This window comes from Phoxinus phoxinus, assembly GCF_949152265.1.
Source record: "Phoxinus phoxinus genome assembly, chromosome: 15".
NCBI lineage: Eukaryota > Metazoa > Chordata > Actinopteri > Cypriniformes > Leuciscidae > Phoxinus > Phoxinus phoxinus.
Window position 1 is genome coordinate 8949881 of NC_136890.1, and position 26233 is coordinate 8976113.

The following is a 26233-nucleotide window of genomic DNA, read 5'->3' on the forward strand; positions in this document are numbered from 1 at the left end:
ATGCTGTTCAGGATGTGAGGTAAAGTCGAGACCATTTCAGGAAAGACTATTACATAGTAAGACTATTACATTATTTCAGCTTAATGAACACACACACACACACACACACACACACACATATAATCTCACATTGGGTGAGATAATGGATCTTAATATCTAATCTATGATTTTTTTTTCTTTTCTTATCTCTCTCTTTCTCTTATAGGCCATGGTGTCATGTCAGATGCTGTCTGAGTTAGAGGAGGTGATCCAGTATAAACTGGTTCCTGAAAGGAGGGACATCATCAGGGAAACGTGGTGGGAGAGGCTGCAGGTAACAGCAGTGTTATTCCTTGTCAAGTCACCTTTATTTATAGCGCTTTACACAATACAGATTGTTTCAAACAAAGGAGCTTTACAGTGATAATAGGAAAATAATTCAATGATGCAAACTATGGATGCACCGATACCACTTTTTCCAGAACGAGTCCGATATTGATTATTTTCATTTTTAGTGCTTGCCGATACCGAGTACCGATACCTGTATTTTCATTGCATTTTTAATTTTACAAATATTGGACAGAGAAACCAAAAGAATATCTATATATATACTGTTACACATATCCATACACATATACACATATCCAACATACTGTTACACACACGTTTTCTTTCCAACTGTTTACGTTCACTTAAGATATAACCAATCGTGTTTCACAAGAATACTTACCTATAGAGGCATTTTGACATCATTTTGTGTGAATTTGTCCGTTCACGTGCAAGACATGACAAATAACTCAATTTAATAGACTATTCACGCGCTGTCTAAGGCAGCATTCTGGGCACGCGCTTCGAATGTTTGCGCACAGAAAACTTATTTAAAACGTCATGTGATTACTGTAAAAATGTAGGGAACCGCTCGTTAGGGTTGGGTACCGAACTTGTTACTTTTAATGGCACAGACCGAATTACGTCGGTACTACCGAGTACCGATTCACATTAAATCAATTGGTGGCAAATTTCGGTACCTGAGAACGCATCTGGGCGCAAGAGTAAGACTATTTAAATACGAATCCTGCATGTTCTGCGTGTCTCTGTGAATGAGTGGCGCAGACGTGCAGTTTCATTTGTGAAAGTGAGAGTCACTGAAGTTCATCAGTTTAATTTAAGAAAAACTATTGTTATATATCATTAACACACAGAAACTCAAAGGTCTTCACCACAACCCTTCAAAATAAAAGTTTGGTTTAACTTGATAATATATTACTGTTGTACAGTAGAATTTAGATATCACAATTTAATAATAACACTAACACTAATAATAATACATTATCAAAAATGTATTTTTTAAGGAATAATCACACTTTTTCTTCTATGTTGTAATTGTAACTGAATAAAGCTCATGTTGTTTGACAAAAAAGTTTAATTTCATATGAAAGATCAATTAAATGAATGTTTTATGTCTTCATTTGATTGCTAGAAAATTCACAACACAATTTGTGACAAAAGCAAAACATTTCATAGAAATAAAAAATATATATTTCTAAAATGTTTTTATTAATATTCAAGCATCACAGACAATGGCAGACAGCAACCAAGGCAGCTCTGGCATAATGTCAATAACACTTCTACAAAACTTCTACAGTTATTGAGGTAAACATGTCTAAAGTACCGAAAAAAGATACCGTTTGGTACCGGCACCGAATTTCAGGTACCGGTTAAAATGTGAACGGTACCCAACCCTACCACTCGTTATACTTAAATCATGTAACAGTTCATGTTTTTACTTTAATTCAAATGACGCATGTGTGCTAAGTGAACGATCAGCAATCAAGAGCATGCAACAGAAGTGCACTCTCTTTCTACTGTCAGTTAAAGTTAGTAATATGCTCCTCATTTTACTTTCTTTGTTATTGCCATATCCGACCGAACTACAAACTTTCCAGCAATGTCTGTGAAAAAAAGGGATGTGCAGCGATCGACAAGTTTGCGTGTCTGTACCGCTACGTGCCCAGTCCACTCCGTGTGTTTTGCTTATCGGCTTGTGCACAGCAGCATATAGGCATAAATATTTAGTTTGTTTAACATTCTATTAATTTGATACATTCAAATGATAGACATCTTTCTCTGATATATCCATTCTGCTCTCTGTTTGCTCTGTTGTCTATGTTTCTTTGTCACAAGCACTGTACTGTACACGCTATGTGGTAGGCCTATTGGTTGTTGGTATCAGAGCATTTTAATGAGTACGAGTATATGAGCGGGCCTGATACCAATACTGGCTGTACTTTGGCTGACTTTCGGCTGTATAGCAGCTCTAAAAGAAAACAGTGTCATTGTTCAGCTGAAGTCAGTTCAGTGTTGATTCAGTTCCGTTGTAAAGATCATCAATTGTTAAATTAGTTAATTTCATCTATAAAGCAGTTCTGCAGAAAATAGTGATGTCATAGTCCAGCTCAGTTCAGTTCTCATCCAATAGTGTCAGCGCAGTGCAAGGTAAAGAGGAATTTGGGGTTCTATATCTAAAATTTAAGATAAAAGTTACATAAACAAGGACTCATCAAACAGATTCAAACCAATAACTTCCATCTGGTGTTGTTGTTGTGGTTGTGTTCCTGCATCAATAATCCTATCCTGACCTGGCTTACATTAGGTTACATTAAACAAACATTTTGTGGTTGGCTTGACATAAGCTCAGCAGGGTGCTTTGATGTAGTGTAACAGCATGCAATTATTTTATATGCTCAGTAATGCCACTGGGGAAAAACAAACCATTAACAATGTGAACTAATGGTGCAAACCTGCAGACTTTTCCATTCATAAACAAAGGTGTAAGAGTGCAGAACTGATGTATCATTGACAAACAAATGTTAGTCAAAGGTTTATTGCTCCACTCCAGTCTAGGAGAATTACAGGCACAGAACACTGTGATCAGTTGTATTAGTAGGGGTTAATGTACAGTCAGATTTCATCAATATCAGCTAGAGCTGCACGATTAATCATTAAAGAATCTCAATCTTGAACTTATTAACCTTATTAAAGGGTTCATATAATGCCATTTTTGTATAAGCTAATATGATTATTTAGGGTCTAAATTAAAAGTTTGTAATATACTTTAATTAAAAATTCTCATTAGTATTGTAAGAAAACACTCATTTTACCTGGTCAAAAACAGCTCTGTTTTCAGCACGCTGTTTTAGTGCATGTGTCTTTAAATGATAATGAGCTTTGCTCACCCCGCCCCTCTGTTCTGTGGGGCGTTTTTTACACAGCACACGTAGAGTGTTGCCTTGACAACAGTTGAGGCTATATTTTAAAGAATGGCAGCGGGAGTCTCTGAGGATACTGTGCAACAGTGCAACCGTATCAATTCGAACCGGAGTCGGACCAAAAGTAAGCTTAGTGTAGTGTTACCATGTTAACTTTAACACCTGCATACACAGTTTGTAATAACATAATAACTATAACGCATTGTTCAGTATAAACGTGGAATTATTAATTATATTGAGAGCGTCGTAAAAACATGCCGTAATGTAACGTTACCCTGAGTGTAAACATTAAGTTAGCCGCATTCATCGTGAAGCGTGCTAGCGATTTGCAAAGATTAATATAAAGATTAATATAAAGGTTAATAAAACGTTACACTCACTTCTTCTGGAGGTTGAGCAGGAACACGAATAGTTGGTACAGATCCTTTTTTCAGGAGCAGCTTCTTAGCAAAACCAGCTTTATATTGACCCTCATTTGTAAAGCAGTCTGGTGAAAAATTATTTACGCAAACAAAAAAACATTGGCCTGGGGAATATTCCCTTCTAAAGCAAAACTCAGCCACTGTGTCTTCAGCGGTTCTGATCTAGGAACATTAAAATGACTGCTGTGTTCCTTATTGCACCCAAGAACAGAACACCACAATCGCTTAGACGCCATTCTGCTCATAGACAGTGCTCCAGCGTATCAACAATGACGCGCGGACTATGATTGACAGCTCGCTCACGAGCGAGGGCGGGTCTGTGTTGAAACGCTGCTGTCAATCAACAATCGTGGGAGGGGCGTCGATTTTGTGACGTCACAAAATCGAACAGCTCAATTTGAGACAGGGTAAAACATATAAGGAGATTTTTTTAAAAACCACTGCATGGATTTTTATCATTTTATGATGGTTGTGTACAGACACTGCCAACACACATTACAGTGCAATCAACTTGTAAAAGTGCGTGTACCATTATATGACCCCTTTAAACCTTTAACAAAATCACAGTGGATCATTCAGGTCTGGGTTGGCATTGCCACTGACCCATAGAAAGCAGTTGTCATGTATAGTAAGTACTATACATGACAACTGCTTTCTATGGGTCAGTGGCAATGCCAACCCAGACCTGAATGATCCACTGTGATTTTGATCCACTGATATTCTGACTAGAATCGGAGTATGACGACGTCAGGCAAGTGCCTGACGTCGTCATACTCCGATTCTAGTCAGAATATCCCGACCTCAAATGTTGTGGGCGGGGCTAAGTTAGGCTGGCATCCAGGGCAGGCTAGTATAGTAGTAAACAGTTATTTCTGTGTTACAAATATTCAAATTATCTCAGAAGTACTGGGATAAAAGTTAATAGTTCGGATAAAAAACACTGATGTCTACGGTAGCGATCAAAATAGAGCAAATCACCTCTTGAAAAAAACTTGACACTTTAAATAACGATTACATTGATTGCATCGTTACGCCACTTGGTGGTGACAAGTGACTGTTAAAAAACTTATTTGTAATTGAATCATTTATTCAAGAGATTTATTCAAAATCGCTGATTCGTCCAGTAATAAAACAAGTGAAGTATTCATGAGTGAGTGAGTCATTGAATCATTCATTCAAGCTGATTTTTTTTTAAATAGCACCAATTAATATTTTATCAGAACCTCTAGTAAATGATATGTGTTTATTTTGTTTAGTTGTCTGTTGTGGGAGAATCGCGATCTCTATCAGAATCGCGATCTCTAATCTCTGCTTTCAGCTTTACCCAACCCTAAATGTCATTTGTAGAAGCAGCTTATTCTGGCCAAGGACTGCCCACTTTATAACCTCAACACTAACCCATACTTTTTGCCATTAGTCAAGTCTGGCTATGTAGGCTATGTCTATTGGTAATGGCAAAAAGTCTTCATCTCTGTCAACAAATTAAATTGTCTTAAATTAAAGGCAAACACACCATTTTTAGAGCTGTCAGCTGCTCTTTACCAATTTCTTAACATTTAATTCCAAAGTCTAATCTAACCAATTCAAGTTTCAGCGTAGTTTATATATGTAAGAGCTAAAAATGTGCTTATTTTCAGGGTTGCCAGCGTATTGTGGAGGACTGGCAGAGGATCTTGATGGTGCGCTCCCTGGTCATTAGTCCACATGAGGACATGAGGACGTGGTTGAAGTATGCTAGCCTCTGTGGAAAAAGTGGAAGACTAGTAAGAACAACAGTGTCACATCCAATCACAAGCTTAGAACTGAACTCATTATGTAACAAATACAACATCATTGCTCAAAGCTCAAATTCACAAAAGAAAAAACTCAGTTGTGGAAGTTTTAAATGTCTTCCAAAATGTGGCACAGTGTTTAGAACCAAGAGCTAAAATGAAACCTGTGCACAAAACTGATGTTTGTATTGTACCTATGTGTATGCCTACGTTTGTCATGTCTCATGTTTAAATAAATACGGACTATCCTGAGCTTTGATGTGAAAGTTTGCCAACAAGGAAATATACATTTACAGTAATATGCCCCTATAAACCTTGGTTTACAGTTATTTTAGAATAGCTAAGGGGCTTTGTTAGGCACGACGTGAATCAGTTGCTACATAGACCTTGCAAGGTTTCATAAGGTAAACACACAGCAACAAAAATTAAAAGGGGCCTTGAACTTGCACTTCACTTAGTTTGCGGATGTTTGCCATCTTATTTTTATCGTTACACCAGTGTAGAGACATAAGCAGACACTTTGCTTTTTCATTCATTGTTTTGTTTAGTTATTTTCGTCATCTGAACCCCTTTTGTCATGAAGTACCCCCCATTAGATTTCATGAATCTAAAGTTAATTTAGCAACAATTTAGCATTTGCATGTTCATGGTTCTGTGATGTCAGTTAATGGTCATGACATGACATGCAGGTAAACAAATAAAATATTTTTAGTAAATATTTATTTTAATTGGTTTTATTTCGAACTTATTTATTTATTATTTGGCAGCCCTATATATTTATTTGATTTTTACATTTTTCATGATTTAATTAATTACTGGCTTTCCATCAACTCACAAACCCCCCGTAGTTCCCACACAAACCTGTTTTATCATAAATAAAAGATCAATAGTAAGACTAAGCCTGATTAACTAACATAGTTTGGCAAATGGCAATAACACATTTTTAAAACCCTGATAAACTGTTAGTTTCTGAGATTTAATGTCAAATCTTGTGTTCCTCAGGCACTAGCCCATAAGACGCTTGTTCTCCTACTCGGTGTGGATCCCTCCAAACAGCTCGACCATCCCCTGCCCACCGCCCACCCTCATGTCACCTACGCTTATATGAAGTACATGTGGAAGAGCACTCGCAAGGTAAACACTTGAATCAGTCCCTCTGGACAGTATTTCCAGTCATGTACAGTCAAGTACAGCTTCTGTCTGCTTGAATGTGCAAAAATCTCCAATAATAAATGTGCAATATCTGGAGGAAGCCATCTATTAACATTCCCATTCAGAGAATGCAGATAAGCAGTTGCTTATCTAAATTCAGTCCTGGAAATACATGACTTTCGTGCTGCAGTCTTGGCTCATGGGGACTACAGACTACTCAAAGGAGACATAAATGCTATTCACTAATCCGATTCTGGTGTCACAGGAAAATGATGTCATGACAACGCTAATTGGTTTTTTCACTGGTGAAAAATCTATATAACATAAATATTTACAATAAAAAAAATTTGCAAACAATTTAATCAGAATTAGAGCTCATACTGCCCGAGCCTCATACTGTCAAGGACCATCAATATATCAAAATAATTAGGGAATCATCAAAATGCAATAATGATTCTGATTTTATCCGGGCCGTTAAATTGTTAGAAAAATAATGCACACCCAAGGTGGAAATGCGACACAAAGCAGAGTGGCCGTTACACCTCGGTGTGCATTATTTTTCTAATAATTCAACAGCCCGGTGTCAATTATTCTAATTTCTTATGCATCTCATCCCAAGCCTCCATTGCTAATTCCAAAATGTAATTTTAGAGCTAGTAACGGAGACTTGAGCCACTGATAGCAGTCTAATAATGCAGTTATTAGAGAGAGAGAGAGAGAGAGGGAGAGAGGTTAAGCGTGTGGGAATTACCTTAGTCTGTGCTGCTCTCAACAGTGTTCAGTAATTGCAAAACTACGTTTATAAGCAATTCCCTAGTGAGTAACGAGAAATGTAGCTTTTAAGTTGCTAAACTGTTTTTTACTGATAAAATCGTCAGAGCAGCGTTGTTGACACATGCGTGTGTGTGTTCATAGTACTGTATGTGTGTGTGCGTTTGAGTAGCAGAGAGAGCTCAAGAAAGAGATGTGCTTTTACGTAATAACTAATAAATGCTTAATACATAGTGACGTAATTTTGTGGTAAAAAACTTGGAAATAATTTGTCGTTTTTATCCTATTGTTTACTATATTTATTTGCTTGGTCAGTGTCATTGTGGGTTTTGATTATTTTGTTGTAGGCTGTAACGACCTTTGAAATAACTGAAATCATTTGGCGTAGTGATATGGAACTTTAATGCGGTCCAGACTTGCCTGGAACTACTTTAGTCGTGCGTTTCCCTGAAAATAATCGCACGCCTTAGTACGTTTGTCAACCTATCAGAATCAAGCATTCAACAGCCCGTAGTATAATAATATATAATGTACGTACTATAATATACTGATGGTAACAAGGTTGTGCTGTTAAGGTGCTACCAAGTAAAAAAGTTAATTTCGAGCCCTGTATTCATTGTAAAGACTGGGATGTCACAACAACAAACACTAATGCAATGTTCATAAAATAAGATGAAGTAGATCAATTTAGCAGTTTGTGGAATGCTATTTAAAAAAAAAAAAAAAGATGTCAAATAGTGCTGTGAAGCACTTTGGGCAACACTGTTTCTATTAAATGTGCTATATAAATAAATAAAAGTTGAAATAGATATTTTCTATATGCGATATGTGTTCGAGGTTAAGAAAAAATCATGTGAAATTTATGGATTCCATTTAGTTTGTCAAATGAAAACTGCTTAATTGAACAGGACTGTAGTGAGTTTTGGGAAATTCCTGCCTTGCCAACAACATTCCATGTGCCTAACAAAGCATTTTAAATAAGATCAATGGAAGCACTCCTTCAAGAGAGGAAGACTGACTCACAAAAACTTCACAAAAGTACACTTGTTTCTTAAAAACATCCTTGTTTGAAACAAATCTACTGGCTGTGATGAATGTAACAAGACGAGTGGAAAGATCATGTGGCTTTACATTCAGCTTTTCAGCTTCCCAGTCTTTTTGTTTCTCAACTCTACTGCCCTGTAAAGAGCTGTTGCCTTTTGATTATAAATATGAAAAATGAACATGGACATACTGTATAAAAAGTTATCTATTACAATATTCTGTTACTCCTTAAAAAAGTAACTTATTGCATTACTTAAGGGCCGTTCACACCAAGGACGATAACTATAAAGATAACGATAGAGATAACTATATATGCGTCCACACCAACGACCGATAACAGTCTTTTTATTCTAAGCACGCGATGTCATCTGCCATTTTAAATGCGCGAGACCTTTAAATTAGAATGGATTCTGATTGGCTGTCAGTGTTTATCGTTGGACAGCTGGGAAAAAATCGTTCTGAAAGTGATCCCAACGATATCGTTCCTCATATCTTTATCGTTATAGTTGTGGTGTGAACTCTGTTATTCTTTAATATGGAGAACGATTTTTAGAATTATATCTTTATCGTTATCTTTATAGTTATCGTCCTTGGTGTGAACGGGCCTTATTAAGTTACTTTTTATGAAAAGTAATGCATGTGTTAATTTTTAATAACAAAAAAAATTAAGTTCTATTTTTGGCAAATGTAAAGTCCCTTTCACTCCAAAAGTAAAATAAATAAACCTCAGGCTGAAGGAAATGCAAGTTCACATCTGTACAGTACAGGGCGCAGCTTAAACCCATTTTCAGCCGTGCTGTCATTCTGGATTGCAAAAGAATAGGATGCAGGCGAAGTTCGACTCTTACTCTTAAATTTTTTTTAAATAATCACAAATGTGATGTTTATCTAAAATAATTTTTTATTATTCATATGGTTGAATTGGATTTATAGGATCATCAAAGGTCTGCAGCAAAGACATTGGTTAACAAAATGAGACTAAAACATAAAGTATACTTAGAATTTTATGTAAACCTGCAATAATTAAAGTCTTTATTTATTTTGAGGAATAATGAATCTGTTTTGTGCAAGTGAGATGAGTAAATGCATGCTCTCATTTAGTCTAGAACTACAATGACCATTATATTTACTGATCAATCATGATCAGATTTTTTTAAATAGACTGTCATTTAATGATCTAATTAGATAATGTTAGTTTAAGTTTAATTTTTATCCACATTGTTTATTTTGAAAATGTTTTTTTTACAGTTCATTACGAGGACTGTTACACCTCAGGAAATGTTTAAAGAACTACAACACAATTTGAATAGGCAAGTTGCCAAATGGTGAAAATTTAAGAGGAAAAATCGTAGCTTTTAAAGACAGTATGATGACGTCACGTCAATGTCCAATAATACAGTTTATGTTGTGTCTGTGAGAGTCTATACAGGTGCCAGGCACTAAAAATCCCAGACTAAACCAGAGAGCCAGTTCCTGCACGCAGCCCAGCATTGTGTTCAAAATTATTGGCATACACATAAGAAGCCATCAGCCTCATTGAAATATTCCTGTAAAGATATGAGAAACAAATACACAAAATTACTAAAATATAATGAATTGTGAATTGCAAATGGTCATTTTAATAGAAATCACTAAACACAATTGACTAGTTGTTTGTTGTTGAATGAGCTGAACAATTTCTGTATTGAATGTGTATTACTACAGTAAAATACTATATCTACATAATGCAATGGCCAGCTTATTCAAGTCTCTAGAAAATCAGCTTTTGTGGCATAGTGGTTAATGCTCATGGACTAGCAAGTTGCTGGTTTGAGCATGATCCATCACTGTTTTCCCAGGAATTTACTTGCATGATATTGTAGCGTTTCAGGCAAGGACGAGACAGTTTTACATAACCAAGGGTGTTTATTAAAGGCTGTTGTCGGCCACAGCCCACGCCGTACACACCCGACTTAACAGAGAACCGCACTTGAACCAGCGAGGCACTCTTCTCCTCTCTAACTTCCCAGTTTTCCCCTGACTTCCCCCAAGGGGCGGAGCCTTGTTCCCTATTGAACTTGAGCAACAAATTACATTGACTCACATAACATGAATAAAGTAAAACACTAACATTACATGCATCCTTATTTCTAACAGAACAGCATTTTGAACACGTTACACTATATTCAGGCATTTGTTCTATCTGCATCTCTCTCAGATTGATGCATTCCAGCATATGCAGCACTTTGTGCAGGGGATGCAACAGCAAGCACAACACGCCATCGCAGCCGATGACCAGCAGCACAAACTGGAGCTGCACAAGCTAATGGCACGGTAAGTACAACTCACAACCATATCTTTAACCTTTTTTAAACATACAAAACGTATTTAATAGCAAATATAACTTAATAAAAACGTAAAACTTAGCAGAGCTTTCCGAGCTTCAGACACAGATGACAGTGGTTTTCAGCCCAGAAACATCCCGAGCATATAAATAGAAGAATGAAAAAAGAATATACAGACAGAGGACAGTCTCTCTGTAAAAGCAAACATCACACAATGCTATTGGATCGTAAGTAATGATTGAGAGGGATTGTTTTTGTCCAGGTCTATACTTATTTTTTGGGATAATCCTGCGTAGTGCACCTTTAAGCAACAGCTTTACGAAAAAGTTTGATATTATCATTCAAGCTAGCAATGTGATGCTCACTCTAGTAAACACAAAAATTATTTGTACACTCAATTACAAATTGTAAATTTTTTTTATTTTTGTAATACTTTTCTTTATTGAATGAAATGCATTTCTCCTCATTCAGTAGCATGTTTGCTAAGCTAATGACACAGAAAAATAGGTATAATATTAAATTATTGGTTCTTCTAACTACTGTGTGAAATAGAAGTACATTTGTGGTTGATTTCAGCCCACTTTTTTTTTTTTTTTGGCCAACATGAGTTATTAGCATGAGGGTGATCCCTTACTTTTGGAACATCCTTATTGTCAAGAGCATGTTTTGTGGCCTTGAGTTGAAATAGGTGGACAGCTCTCTACAAGATTTGACAATAAATAGGCAAGTGTAGGCAAAAGAGAGAACAGCCAGGCGAGGGTCAACCCAGATCTCCGTTAGAACAGTGACCAAATCTGAATCATCAGCGAAAGAGGAGGACAAGCAGGCAAACAGATCAGAGCCTGAGATCAGGCAATATAGAATCACAGGCGAGCGCAAGTCAGAAAGTTAGACAGTCCAGAGAAGCGAGCAATACTGTTTGGCCAGTTGCATAAACTGTTAAGACTAGTCTTACTAGTCAGCCTATTTTTTCTTTAAGACTGTTAATAACTTTTTTAAGTCAGTAACATAAAAATGTAGATTGGTCTGAGAAGAGTCATAGCACTTGCATTTTGTTGTCCCAATGTTAGTTTAACTGCTTCTATTGTTCTTATTTGTAAGTCGCTTTGGATGAAAGCATCTGCTAAATGAATAAATGTAAATGTCTAATTTGACACCGAACAGTAAGACTGATTACCCCTAACTAACTTCTAGTTGATCATACTAGTTCTTAAGACACAGTCTTAACATAATGGCTATGTTTATGCAACTGGCCCTGGCAGGAAGGGGATCTAGAATCCAGAACCAGGAACGTTATATTGGGCAGTCTGAGACCGGTGTGTTCTGTAGGAGACGGACAACCACAGAACAAACTGGGTAAAGGCGAAATGTGAGCAAAACCAAAAACTAGACTGACAGACTAGATCGTCAGACTTTTCAAGGCTAAGAAGGTATGTGTGAAACGTGAGAGCACAGAACTCACTGGCAAAGAAACACAGGGCCTGTTTACACCTGTTCACTTCATGTATTTCTACTGATCGGATAGCTATCTGATTTGTTAATACGGTTCCATTTACACTTGTTTAAATGGGTCTCCGCAAAACTAATATAAGTCCGACCTTTAATTCCCGTTCTATATGCAAATTGATCAGAGTTCACGTCAACAAAAGAAAAATATCCATATTTAAAACTTTATAAACTATAATCACTGGCTTCCGTCAATGGCCATACACGTTCACAAAGTGAGAATAGACTTCTCTTGCGGAAACAACGTAACTCTCGCGAATGTGCGTACGGCCGTTGGGCATTATTCAATGCCTTTACAAGAGCCAGGATATTATAATATAGCTCCAATTGTGTTCGGTTGAAAGAAGAAAGTCATATACACCTAGAATGACTTGAGGCTGAGTAAATTATGAGATAATTTTCATTTTTGGGTGAACTATTCCTTTAATGCAGTGACATTCATTGCTTTCTCAGCTTGGGTTAAATTATCACTTTGAAAATGTATTCTTCCATTGATTTCTGAAGATGTTCTGAAAACTACTACTTCTGTCTCTAAAAAATACCATATTTTTAATACTGATTTTAAGTGGTGTTTAACTTGGTGACTACATCACCACATCACTTTATTTTAAATCGGAAGTACATCTCAAAGCACAGTGCAAGTAGTCAATTCAGGGCTGAACAAATAAATTGCTTAAACAACAGTTGATGTGCTTTAAACTGAGGAAGTTTCCTGGCAGTCTGGGCTCCTTGCCATCAAATTCCGTCCAGTTAAAGCAGTGCCAGGTCAGACACCTATGTATGAATGAAGCCTTATACTTTTAGCAGGATGCTGTCCCTGCTTTCATGGTTTATTTAGGTGAGATTATTTGTGTAGTGGTTGCTGGAAATACACAAGACATTTTCCACATTTTTCTAATGTGTTTCTCCTCTGTGCAGGTGTTTTCTGAAGCTGGGGGAGTGGCAGCTCAGCCTTCAGGGTATCAATGAGAGTACCATCCCTAAAGTATTACAATATTACAGTCACTCAACGGAGCATGATCGCAATTGGTACAAGGTTCGTCAACCTCACAAACTTTAAATGTATGTGGATAAATCTCATGAAACCTGTCAAGAACATGTCCACTTTGTCACCTAAAAATCTGATTCTCATTGATCCTTATTAGATGTTTATGTTATCATGATGCATAAATACTTAACAGTTTAAATAAAAAAGTTTGGGACCACAAATACAAATTCAATAACAATGTAGCAATTTTTGGAAACATTTAAAACAATGAAAATAATTAAGTAGTAATTTTATGGACTTTGTCAGTCGGTTTTTTTTCAGGGGGTAACCTGTGTACATCCCTTTTCAAGTCATTTACTAAGTTTTTTTGATTGGATACAGCTTGCTGTTATTTATCCTGTAACTCCTGTAGTCTTTTTTGCAGTTGACCATTTTTTTTTCACTATCACATGGATTGAAAAAATAGCAAACTAACAACTAAACTGTTCGGTTGTGTATTATATTCTGTTCTGTTTAGTTATGTATATTTGTATCTGTGATGTTTTTTTTCAATTTTGTCAAAACCTGAGATAAAAGATATTGCCTCTGCAGGCTTGGCACGCTTGGGCAGTAATGAACTTTGAAGCCGTGCTTCACTACAAGCACCAGAACCAGGGCCGGGATGAAAAGAAAAAACTACGGCACGCAAGTGGTGCCAGTGCCAACAGCGAAGCCAGTAACAGTGACAGTGAGGCAGACAGTGAGCACAGTCCTGTACCCTCCCCTGGACAGAAGAAAGTCAATGAGGTGAGGAACAAGCCAAAGCCAGACATCACACACTCAAGTATTATTTGAAGCTTGTGTGCAAAGCTTCTCCAATATTCACCTTTACTGTTTTTCCAAATAACTTGTAAACAATTTTTTAAAACAAGTTCTGTCATGACAACTCTTGGGAGATTACCGGTAGTATGTTAATAGAGATTAGCATGGTAAAGGGATATGGCAATGCTAATGTTTTTGCTGCAGAGCAAGTACCGAGACTTGTTACTGCCAATACACAGACATTGCTGTAAGCATGTAAGACATGTTGCTGCACATGCAACGTACATGAATTAACCCCCATAGCAGATTTATACAGGTGGAGCTGGGGAAGGTGGAGGGAAAGCATGCTGAAAAGCTCGCTGCATACTGCTACCAGCAACACTACCAGTATAGAGAGCCTAAGTCCCTCCCCTTCCGGTCGACCACCATGGGACCTTATTTCGGAAAAATATTGTATGGTAGTCAATGGCGAGAGACAACAAATATTTTGATCTCGTTTGAATTGTGCCCTGAATTACACATATGATGTTTGTCAATTTAAAAGATACATTTTAAAGTCAAGAAAGTCGCAGTTTGATGTAAAACTGTTGAGGTATAAGACTGTGAAAATACGTAATTACAAAGACTACAAACCCAGAAGGCGCACATGCGACGTCATACCTTTTCTCTCAATGAATGAAGCTAACTTTACTGAAGCTAACGTCTGTCATTTTTTCTATAGTCTTACATTATAATCCTAACGTTACGCCGTCATGCCTGACTCGTGTTTTGAGCCAGAATACACACATACGAGCAACGGATCTTGTGACGTAGGCTACATAGTGCGAGACGAGAGATGTAGTTCATCGAGCGATTTTCACATACAACTAAACGTTACTCTTCTGTTTTATGACAAACTGCGACTTTCTTGACTTTCATATTTACCTTTTAAATTGACAAACATCATATGTGTAGTTCAGGGGACAGTTCAGACGGAATAAAAAGATAAGTTATCTCTCGCCATTGACTTCCATACATATTTTTTCCGAAATAAGGTCCCATGAGCCGGAAGCGGAGGGGCGGGACTTAGGCTCTCTATTTGTTTGAATGTTGAGCCGCAGCTCATTGGCCGCTGATGCAGCAACAACCAATCAACTGGGCTATGTAGATAATGACGTGATCGCTACCAAATGATCGCTACCAAATCGCTACCAATCAGCCTATCAACAGTTTAAAACCCAGAATTGCATGGAAAGTAAAATAATGTTTATCAACAGACATTTGGGCAAATAAACAGCAAATGAATTGACATTCAGTCCCAAGAGCCTGAAGTCAGAAACATGAAGTTAGCACATGCAACACTCTTAAAAGTGTATGCGAAAGAAATCACATGGATTTACATATGAAATTATTATTTTTTTTATGTTGGCTTTCATGTAGTTTATGGTTGAATTCTATGATTTTCATGTTTCAGGATTTGTCCAAGACTCTCCTTCTGTACACAGTTCCTGCAGTGCAAGGATTCTTCAGATCTATCTCACTCTCACGTGGAAATAACTTACAGGACACTCTGAGGTAAGTAAAACCTTTGCATAATAAACTAGACTTTCTGAATAATTCGATTGGTTGGGTCCTTACATGCGCTTCGTGAGGCACACACGCACACTAGCACACACACGCAAGGTCTCTCGCTCCCTTTCTCTGCTGTGCGCGCGCTACACATGTGCGCTCTTGCTTGCTCGATCTAGATTCCGGGAGATTTTAACTAATTTGCGGGCAATTTATGAAATTATCGTACATTATGGGATTTTTTTCATTATTGATCGTACATCGTACAGAGGTCAAAATTATCGTATTTATAGGCAGAAATTACATGCATTGTGAACGTCATACTTATAATCATTTTCGTTCCATCTCGTCTCGTCAACGAAAACTAGAAAACGTCTCGTCATGTTTTAGTCACCTTGGAGCCATTTTTAGCTAGTCATCGTAACGTTATCGTCATAAAAAAAAGGTGCGTCAACGAAATAATTGCGTTATCGTCATCGTTGACGAAAACAACATTGCTATGTACTGCAACCAAAAGGAAGAGAAGAAAATGGGTAAATGTAAATTCAATTGTAAAAGTTGTGTGTGATATGTATTGTCTATGATGATATCGGAATTATTGTTTTAACTATGCAACAGTTTGACACTTTCACTGTATATGCCGTTTTAGTTTTTTACTGACTGAATCGAATCCGCGTTTTGAACGAATCGGTTTAATTAATGATTCAATGACCCATTCAATAAAGACTGAATGAATCAGCCGTTTGAACGAATCGGTTGAATGAATGACTCGCTCATTAAGACAGTGACTTGCCGCCATCTACTGGCAGTTTTAGTTTCATATTTAAAGCACCTTTTAATTAAAAAGTTAAAATTCATTATATCATTAAATCATTATATATTTAAATACTGAATTAAACTTTTGGACTGTAAAGATGGATTTTGTTGATAATGATTTAATTTGATTGGTAACAGCCTTGTTACTATTATTCTTGTATAATACTTGTAGTTATTATTCTAATTTAATTGCATTTGAATGATATAATTTGACATAAAAGGTGACGCATCTTAGACGCATTAGACGTATGCATCTAATAAGTTTAGAAAGAAATTACCTTATATAGGTAAAAATGCCCCTGGAAATCAATTTAAGGTTGCAAATATTGCCCCTTAATAAAAAAAAAAAGTGAATTTCTGTCACTGCTGTGAACTGACCACCGCATAGAATATGAATAACATGAATGTTTTTGTGTCAGCTCAGCTGTCCACAATGTCCTCTGATGGAGTCTAAATCCTGACTCTCTTCATAAATGCCATTTATCAGCAAAAAGATCTCATTGAGCAGACACAAGTTTTTCTAGAATATTTTATACCAAAATGGAATGGAATTTGAAATGGGTGTATAATTAACAAAGATTAAGTTTCTTGATGAGTGGTTAAAGTAACCATTAAATCAACTTTGACAATTCTTATGCCCTCATAATCTTTAATCAAAATGACTTCCCCTTCCCCCTGCAAGGACATCTGCACAAGGGCAGAACAATAACCTCACCCCCTCCAGCAACCTGTCACTCACATGAATCACAGCAGTGGCAGATGACAAAGATTTCAATGTTCCAGTCCCATTGAACAAAATCAAGTTCCACCCTATATTTCAGAAGCCATTTTACTTGGATATACATTACAATAGGGAAGAAAAGACAAATGCAACTCCCTTTTCATGCCAACTTAAATAAGTGCCAGCATGCCCTAAGAATACAGTCCATAGGATTGAGAATTGAGAAGAGTTCTAAAACTACAGGAAGCACCTTTTTTAGTAGTTTAGTGGGCATTTTGATGCTTGTAAATATTTTTGTTGGTTCTTCTTGACCTATAGCAGTGAAAGAATAAAGCTGCACTTGTGTGATGATATGAGATGCTTTCTCTGAAATCCAGCAATAGATACTTCTGTGCAGCACCAAACAAAAAACAATTGAAATATATTGAATTTAAATACAATTCATTGAGTAACTTCATAGTGTGTAACTTCATGGGGTGACTGTGCATGACCATGTCTTTGTTCCTTTACATTTAGAGTCCTGACCTTATGGTTTGATTATGGCCACTGGCCTGAGGTGAATGAAGCTCTAGTTGAAGGTATTAAGACCATCCAAATAGACACCTGGTTACAGGTAAGCCCATTTCAAGCTTTCTATACATAAGCAGGGTCCTGATTGCAACAAAAATGCTCATAAGTTTAATAATTAAAATCTATTACCATTGGCAGCAGCACTTTGTGTTCAAATGTGGTTTTATCAGATTTTATTAGATTTGTAGATCTGCAAAATGTATTTGGTTTTAAGCTTAAAATAAGTAAGATACATGCTAATGAGGTAAGAAAGATAAACTCAATTTATGAATTCTTATTATTTTGCACAATTTTGCTTCCCAAACAAATGTATGTTCGTTAAAGGATGTTTACATATTTTTTACTGGACAACAAGGCAAAAATACTGATATTAAAGAAAATTGCTTAACGGCAGAATTTAGCTTTAAATCGCTGCAAAAAGAACATGTATTATATTCCTCCTTGTAATCAGGTCATCCCTCAACTGATAGCACGAATTGATACCCCACGTGCTCTGGTGGGACGTCTTATTCACCAGCTACTCACCGACATTGGCCGCTACCACCCCCAGGTATACATAAAAATTAGTAATGATCACTATGCATTGGTTAGAGTAATGCACAAATAAGCTCCATCTCCATGATGCACATTTGTATCATCTCACATCTTCTTATTTAAAAAAAAAATCTGATGAAAATCTGTTAATTGGTCTTAGAAGTGCTCTGTTGGGGCTACATACTGTTGAATAGAGGTCTGATAAGTGACTTTTTCCTGCACCATGAAATTGGATGCTCATCTGGTGGAATGCATAACTATCAAAAACCAAATATACCAATAAGTATTTTTTACTTATTTCAGCACTTGGCTGAATTTGAAAGCACACACTATTATTTCTCATCACCTTAACGTTACACATTCACAGTGATACCCAGTGCATTCGGTTGCATTAGGTGATGTGAGGGAAAGTGTATTTCATTACTGCATATAGCAAAAAAAATGTTTTTACATTATTCAAGAAGAGTTTTTGTTGTTGATTAAAGTTGGTGTACAACTTTATAGTGTTCTGTTATTTAAAAACATAAGCAAAACCAAAGCTCCAGATTATGTAGGCCAACAAGTTTATTTCCTTGCTCTTTGTTATTGTAAAGGTATTTTATTCACATACACTGCCAGTCATAAGTTTGGACTAACTTAAATTTGTTTCTCGTGATGTCAGCCATTTGGTCTAAAGCCTGAAATATGTGAATTTTCTTTTAAATTATTTATTTATAAGACACTTTTACCTATAGCTAACAATATAAGGTTTCAAACATTGTCTAGTATTGTAGGATTTAAGAAATAGTGAAAGCATAGAAAATAATTATTTTCAAGAGTCAGCAGGATGCAGTTAAAGTATTGGTTCACTCCAGAATTAAAATGTTCTAATAAGTTACTCACCCCCATGTCATCCAAGATGTTCGTGTCTTTCTTTCCTCAGCCAAAAAAAGAAATTAAGGTTTTAGAGGAAAGACATAAACATCTTGGATGGCATGGGGGTGAAATTGTATTCTGTAGTGAAATAATCCTTTTAAGTGCTCACAGAAGAGATGAGTATTTAGCTGTTTCTTGAATATTGTCAGAGCTTTTGCAGGGATTTTGCAGGAAGATCATTCCACCACCAAGGGACATTGAATGAAAATGTCTGGAATGGAATTGTATGCCTTTCTGTGATGGTACTGTGAGGTGGCGCTCACTCACTGACTACAGGATTCTGGAGGAGATGTAAACTCTTTCAAGTCTACATCTTCTCCAGAATCCTGTAGTCGATAAGTGGAGGTACGATTTTGTGGTGCTCATGGCTTTTCTGTACGCATAAAGCAATCGATAGCCAGTGCAGAGAGGTAAAGAAAGAGTCGTGCTGCTGCGTCTTGGATCATTTGTAGAGGTTTGCTGCATTCTGATTAAAGAAGGTCCTGATCTTCCTGATATTGTGGAATGCAAATTTGCATGACTGATTTGTCTTTGCATTGGTCAGTTGGTCATCAAAGATTACAAGATTTCTGGCTGACCTGGTTGGCATTATTATTAATGATCCTAGCTGGATGGTGAAACTTAATTGTACCATCACAGTAGCTGGGAAGACAAGAAGTTCTGTCTTCACAACCATGTGATTGTCTAGATTAAATGAAAATATATGCTGCGTGTCATCAGCATACATGTAGCAATGGTGGGGGAAACCATGTCCTTGTATAATAGGTCCCGCGATGTTGTGTGTATGGAGATAAGTAGGTTAAGTTGATGTGGTTCTGGACTAATTGCTTGACCTGGTTTTAGTTTAATTAGACAAACATACAGTATGTTTATGTCTATGTATGAATTTCTTTACAAAACTGACATTTTAGTCAGAAGTAAAAAAAAAAGTTCACACATGGGAATTCATTCAATGCTGTTTTAAAAGCTCAGAAAAATTCAGAGACAAAAACTCAAGACATTTGACAGAATGAGTTTGCAGTTTTGGAATCTAGACAAAGAACCTACAAATATTGCACCTATAGTACCATTTGTGTTATTTCATAGTTGTGATGACTTATTATTCTAAAATGTGATAAATAGTCATGACAAAGAAGAGTAGGTGTGCCCAAACTTTTTACTGGTAGTGTACATGAATCATATGGCCTGTTACCTTTGTTAGCAACAGATTGATTCATAGGCTTTCTGTTTGTACACTTAAAGGCTTTGATTTATCCACTCACCGTGGCCTCCAAGTCCACCACCACTGCCCGCCACAATGCAGCCAACAAGATCCTGAAGAACATGTGTGAGCACTGCAACACCCTGGTCCAGCAAGCCATTATGGTACGAGTGCACATTCAGTTTGACTGTCTGAATAATACATTTTATTAGGTACACATTGGCCCTTGGCTATGTTCCTCTCCCTCTTGGTTGCTTTTGCTCACTCAGACAACCTTTACAGAATGTGCTATAAGAATGAGCTAGAGGTTTCCATAAACAGTGAGTTTTTCTGTGAATGTGAATGTTTTTTGTTTTTTTTTACTATTCCAACTCACTCTCAGACTTGTACTCTCCCTTACCTCGTCACTTGCAGTCCTCACCTGCATTCTCCGCTGCCTGCGTCGTCACTTACACTTGACACTTACACTTAAACCGAAAATATTTTTCCAACAATTTGTTTGGATTGCCAGTGGGGCCAAGCTGCTGGAATAAATGGTTAAAAGTTATTCATTAATAAAATGAGACAAATTTATTATCTTTTATTTATTTATTTTTTCAAAAAATATTTTTGTTTCTGCTTGTGTCTATTGCAGGAATATAATACATTTCATTACATCAACAAATTTCTCAAAGAACATAAGCATATCCTGCATATGAGTAAAAACAAAGTTGGAGGGGGTTCCAGAGCATTATTCCTGTTCTCTGGACATTCAGCCTTCAGTTACTTGGCCATTGCCTTGGTCTTGTTACACAGTAACAAGATTCTGTTCAGCTGCCCACAGTATTTTGGGCAGCTGAACAGAACCAAGAGCATTTGAGTGTTCCACACACGACTTGCTGCCTGTCTTCAAAACCACCATGAATGAATTCTGTGAAATATATAGGCGTGTTTAATTACAATAAACCAAAAACAATAACGATAACATTGCATGAATGTTCCAATAAAAAATTAAAGGAACTTTCACTTTACTGCTAAAAGTGAAGTACACTTTAGAATGTCTACCTTTGCACAAAACATCCTCTCTATTAAAGGCTGCACAAATTGAAACAGTATGCCAACGGTAATTAGAGGTAGCCCCACTTTTGTTTTGTATAAGAAACAGCTTAAAAGATATCTAACAACCAAAACTGTGAATATTAAGTAAGAACTATGCATAGGCACTTTAAAATATGCACTTTCAGATAGGTAGATTTATATATTCATAACAAGCACTTTGGGATGTCTATGCACAGGCATTTTAAAATATGCACTTTAAATAATTATTATATCAAGTACTTTATATAGTATAGGTACTTTTAATTCTTTTTAGCTCTATATGTCTGTTAGTTATGTATGTTTTTGTTTTGTTTTTCTCTATGTCTGGGACTACATTTTACATTTTTATGCATTTGGCAGACGCTTTTATCCAAAGCGACTTACATTGCAGTTCAAGGTACACATTTTACATTCTTATCAGTTCTTGCTTTCCCTGGGAATCAAACCCATGACCTTGCAAGCGCCAACGCTCTATTGTTTGAGCTACAAGAAAGCCGTACAGGAAAGACTACGGATGGAAATTAGCATTGTGCTAAATCCGTCGTATTTACGTCAACTTATACTTGTACGTTCATCCATATGCACTGTCTCATCCAAATAAATACAAAATGAAAAATAAATGAATAAATCTGCCTAAAAAATTATACAACCAAATTTATATTACATTTAGTCTGTCTTAATTTTATAAATGACTTTTTAAAGACAAATAGTAATTTTCTTTATATATAAAATGTTGTGTTTGTGTTTCCAAAATCACAGATTTTCCTATTAAAGACGCTACATTTAGTTGTAATTTCATTCCATTTAGTTAAGTCACACATGTACTCACTGCCACATTTTTACTGTGAGAATGTAAAGTAAAACAGACGGTAAACTATAGCCTACATGCATTGAGTTGTGATGGTGTTGCAGTCAGTGGAAAATGCAGGTTGCCGATTACAAGTAACGTTACCGGCAGAGGAAGCGCAAGTCTGAGAGTGCAAGTTCAAGTCAGCAGCCAGACCCTTCTCAAACTCACAGATCCTCCATAGAACGAGACTTACACCAGAAAAGAGAAAAAGCTTGTCTGATAACATGGTAAATGACAAACATCGCTAAGGTACAGGAGAAGCATTGATAAGCAATGATTTTAAGGCAGAGCTTAGCCAAAGGGCCAATTATGATCCAAAACATCTGCTAAAAGTGAAATTAGTCTAAGTAGAAGCACCACATGACCCCTGTTTCTGTCCATGTTCAGGTAAGTGAGGAGCTGATCAGGGTGGCTATTCTGTGGCATGAAATGTGGCACGAAGGGCTGGAGGAGGCGTCACGTCTGTACTTTGGAGAGAGGAACGTCAAGGGAATGTTTGCCGTCCTGGAGCCCCTTCATGCCATGATGGAGAGAGGGCCACAAACTTTGAAAGAAACGTCCTTTAATCAGGTAAAAATGCACATACTTCGTGAAAAAAAGTATCAGTTGAGAAGATAAGACCTTTATGTGCCTAAAGTACTAAAGGAATTATATTACCTCAGTTAATGGATGTTTTGAGCACTGTAACACATGACTTCTTGTGCATATACTGTACATTAATCTTCAGTGATATGTTTCCATTTTTCACTAAATGTGTGCTTTCTTTGCCTATCATTGAACAAAATCCACTAGATGCAAAATTTACTTTCATTTAAAATATGTATTACCATTGTTTCCCATGGTCATGGTAAACCTGGATAACTACAATATTGTGGAATTTTAAAATTATGATTTCCAGGCCTGGAAAAGTTATTGAAAATAATAAAATCGTCATAGAAAAATCTGATTTTTTATTGTTATAATATTTGTATTTATTTTATTTACTCTGTCCTAAAATATTTACTCAGAGTGCATTAAATTAAAAACACACAGTGAAAATTGGTTTGCATGTAATTATTCTCAGTGTAGTTGTCAATAATGTCAAATCTGTTAAGATGCTGTCTAATGAATAGCCAAACAAGGTTGAGAACCATATAGACCAGTCTATAATGTTTCTATAATGACACACACTTAAGCTGCATCAACCATTTACTGTCACAGACTTGTAAACCTTGTAAACATTTATTTTGTAACATAAAGCAATCGAAGTTGTCATGCAGCATTATTTATAGTTTACAATCAATCTAATAAATTGTTAGGATTTTTTGTCTTTTTCTTCTTTCTCTTAACTACGTATCTGTGTATTCTTTGGAGATTGCGTTAAACACTTTCATTCAATATATAAACATTAACGACTTTCATTCCATACAAGAAAGTCCTTTACTGAGAATAAAGATTTTTCATTTTGTAACTGTGGCTGTTGTTTCAGGCTTATGGCCGAGACCTGATGGAGGCGCAGGACTGGTGCAGAAAGTACATGCGATCAGGAAACGTGAAGGACCTGACGCAGGCCTGGGACCTGTACTACCACGTGTTCCGCAGGATCTCCAAACAGCTGCCACAGGTCTGCCAACAGTGTTTCCTAATGGTGTAGTGCTCAGAATAATCAATAGATCATCTACATTAGCCAGAAGTAATATCATGAAAATATTTTAACTCCAAGTAAACTTAGTAAACAAAGTAAAAAAAAATTAAACATTCTGAATGTGTGTAACCTCAGCGATCTGAAGGCGGGTCCATGTCATCAGTGAACAGTTCCTTTGTCAGAACACGTTTGCGTCTATGTTTGGAGCGTCTGATGCCCATGTGTACATAAACACCACTGATCCTCACAAACTTCTCCAAAACACACTTCTTCGGCGAGCATCTTTTATAAAACACTTACAGTACATTCATTTTGATAACTGCACGGATATATTGAACTGTGTTCCGATGCAGAGAGCATCATTGTTTGTGCATCAATAATAATAAGGGACTGGCGCATGTCTAATGTAGGACTCCTGTATGTCACTGAAATCGTCTTTACCTTCATTCATCAATTGTCATCCATCTTTACCCAACTGACGGTGCTGTCTACTGTCACGAAGCAGAGCGAGCGTTTTCAGTTCATTCCTATGGAAGTTGAGCTTCGCGCTCACGCACGCTTAAATTGAAAATGCTCGCTCTGCTCTATATCAGTGAGAGATATAGTTTTAATATTCTTTGTTAATGAAGCAGTTGGGTGTTTTTAGCCACAGTTCAGCCTGTATTTCACTCTGCACGATGAGAAACGCCTTGGGTTGCTCTGAAACAATTACAGAATGCATACAGGATTTAAAAAAAATTATTTAACATATAAATAATAAAATTAGTGAATTATATTAATATATTTAAATTAAAGTTATCTCGTGGCCCCCCTGGAGGATCACTGAGGCCATTAATTTTTTACCTGATTTTATATTTTTATGATTTTATTATTATTTCATGTATATCTGACAGTGTTGATATGTCAGATGTGAAATTGTATAAAAGAGGTGTACTTTTAAAATAAACCTCTTACTTTTGCCAGGATATAATTATGTTTGTTCATAAAGGTGTTAAAAGTGTGAAACATTCTTGCATATTGCTGTGTCCACAGCTCACTTCTCTAGAGCTTCAGTACGTCTCACCTAAACTGCTTATGTGTCGTGATCTGGAGTTGGCTGTGCCCGGAACATATGACCCCAATCAGCCAATAATACGTATCCAGTCCATTGCTCCCTCACTGCAGGTTATCACCTCCAAACAGCGGCCACGCAAACTCACCATCATGGGTAAGAGCCAAATGAAAAATTGCAGTTTTGCATAGGCTGTAAATTAGGTTAATGCTAGGGGTAAAGAAAATGATCAACAAAAGACAAAAATACACAGTTTTACATCTGATCAGGCTCATGGCTTGATCTGAGCAATGGGCAGCTATACTGTCAGTTTGTCTGACAGCATATCTCACCAAACTGCCTGTTTAATATAAGTGAACTTAATTTTTAACAAATTAAATTCACTTATATTCACATACATTTCAATGCAAAAATAAAACAAAAAATTAAAGTTAAGTAAAGATACATGAGACATGAGTTTGTTTTTTTCCATACACATGCTGTAATCTTGGTTGTCAATGTGAAGTTAGATTGCCCTTACATTGCCTTGGTGATATGGAGAGACAAAAGCTTTCTCTGTTCTCCTCTGCACCCTGCAGGTAGCAACGGTCATGAGTTCATGTTCCTGCTGAAGGGCCATGAAGATCTACGGCAAGACGAGAGGGTCATGCAGCTTTTTGGCTTAGTGAACACTCTACTGGCAAATGACCCAGCCTCCTTACGCAAGAATCTAAGGCAAGCCTCTCGCATTCATGCATCAGAGCATCTCACAGTGTCATTCTTTAAAACAAATGATATCAGGCAAATAAGACATAGCTAAAACAAAAAATATATTGATGTTGATCTTGATTGATAATCTCACTTTATTTATTTTCTCTGAAATGACTTAAAAATACCATTTTGGTTTTTGATTAGTAGAATCACCAATTGACGTTGTCAAGTAGATACAGAATGTTTGATGCAAGAAGCGTGATACAGTTCAAATTAGTAGTCGACCGATTTGCAGTATTATATATCGGCCACTATTTAGCATTTTTAATCACTGACACATGCAAACATTTTACTGCCCTTCAGGAATATGAGATATATATTTTTCTAAATACAAAATAATAACAATTTACACAGATCATCATGTTCAAAGTTAACATCTTAATGTAGTGTGTTGCCTGCTTGAACATCAATGAATGTTCACATTTTATAATCGTTGTTTAAAAGTCCCTCAATTGTCCTAAGTATGAAAAGCTGGATCTCATCGTCATATAGCCAATGCAGGCTTCAGATAGTGGGCAGCTTCACTACTCAGTGCAAAGCAGGGACTC

The 26233-nt window shown here is 36.6% G+C and overlaps 1 protein-coding gene across 1 annotated transcript in view; it reads left to right on the top strand.

Moving 5' to 3' along the window:
* Window positions 1-26233, top strand: part of mtor (mechanistic target of rapamycin kinase) — a 174465-nt gene that overhangs the window by 128413 nt on the left and 19819 nt on the right. Inside the window, exons 34-47 of the mRNA XM_079637383.1 lie at window positions 206-313; window positions 5308-5433; window positions 6445-6576; window positions 10607-10722; window positions 13158-13275; window positions 13819-14013; window positions 15482-15582; window positions 17630-17726; window positions 18135-18233; window positions 20375-20497; window positions 22648-22830; window positions 23729-23863; window positions 24917-25091; window positions 25514-25649. Coding sequence (XP_079493509.1) covers window positions 206-313; window positions 5308-5433; window positions 6445-6576; window positions 10607-10722; window positions 13158-13275; window positions 13819-14013; window positions 15482-15582; window positions 17630-17726; window positions 18135-18233; window positions 20375-20497; window positions 22648-22830; window positions 23729-23863; window positions 24917-25091; window positions 25514-25649 — 1844 coding nt within the window. The remainder of the gene's footprint in view (window positions 1-205; window positions 314-5307; window positions 5434-6444; window positions 6577-10606; window positions 10723-13157; window positions 13276-13818; window positions 14014-15481; window positions 15583-17629; window positions 17727-18134; window positions 18234-20374; window positions 20498-22647; window positions 22831-23728; window positions 23864-24916; window positions 25092-25513; window positions 25650-26233) is intronic.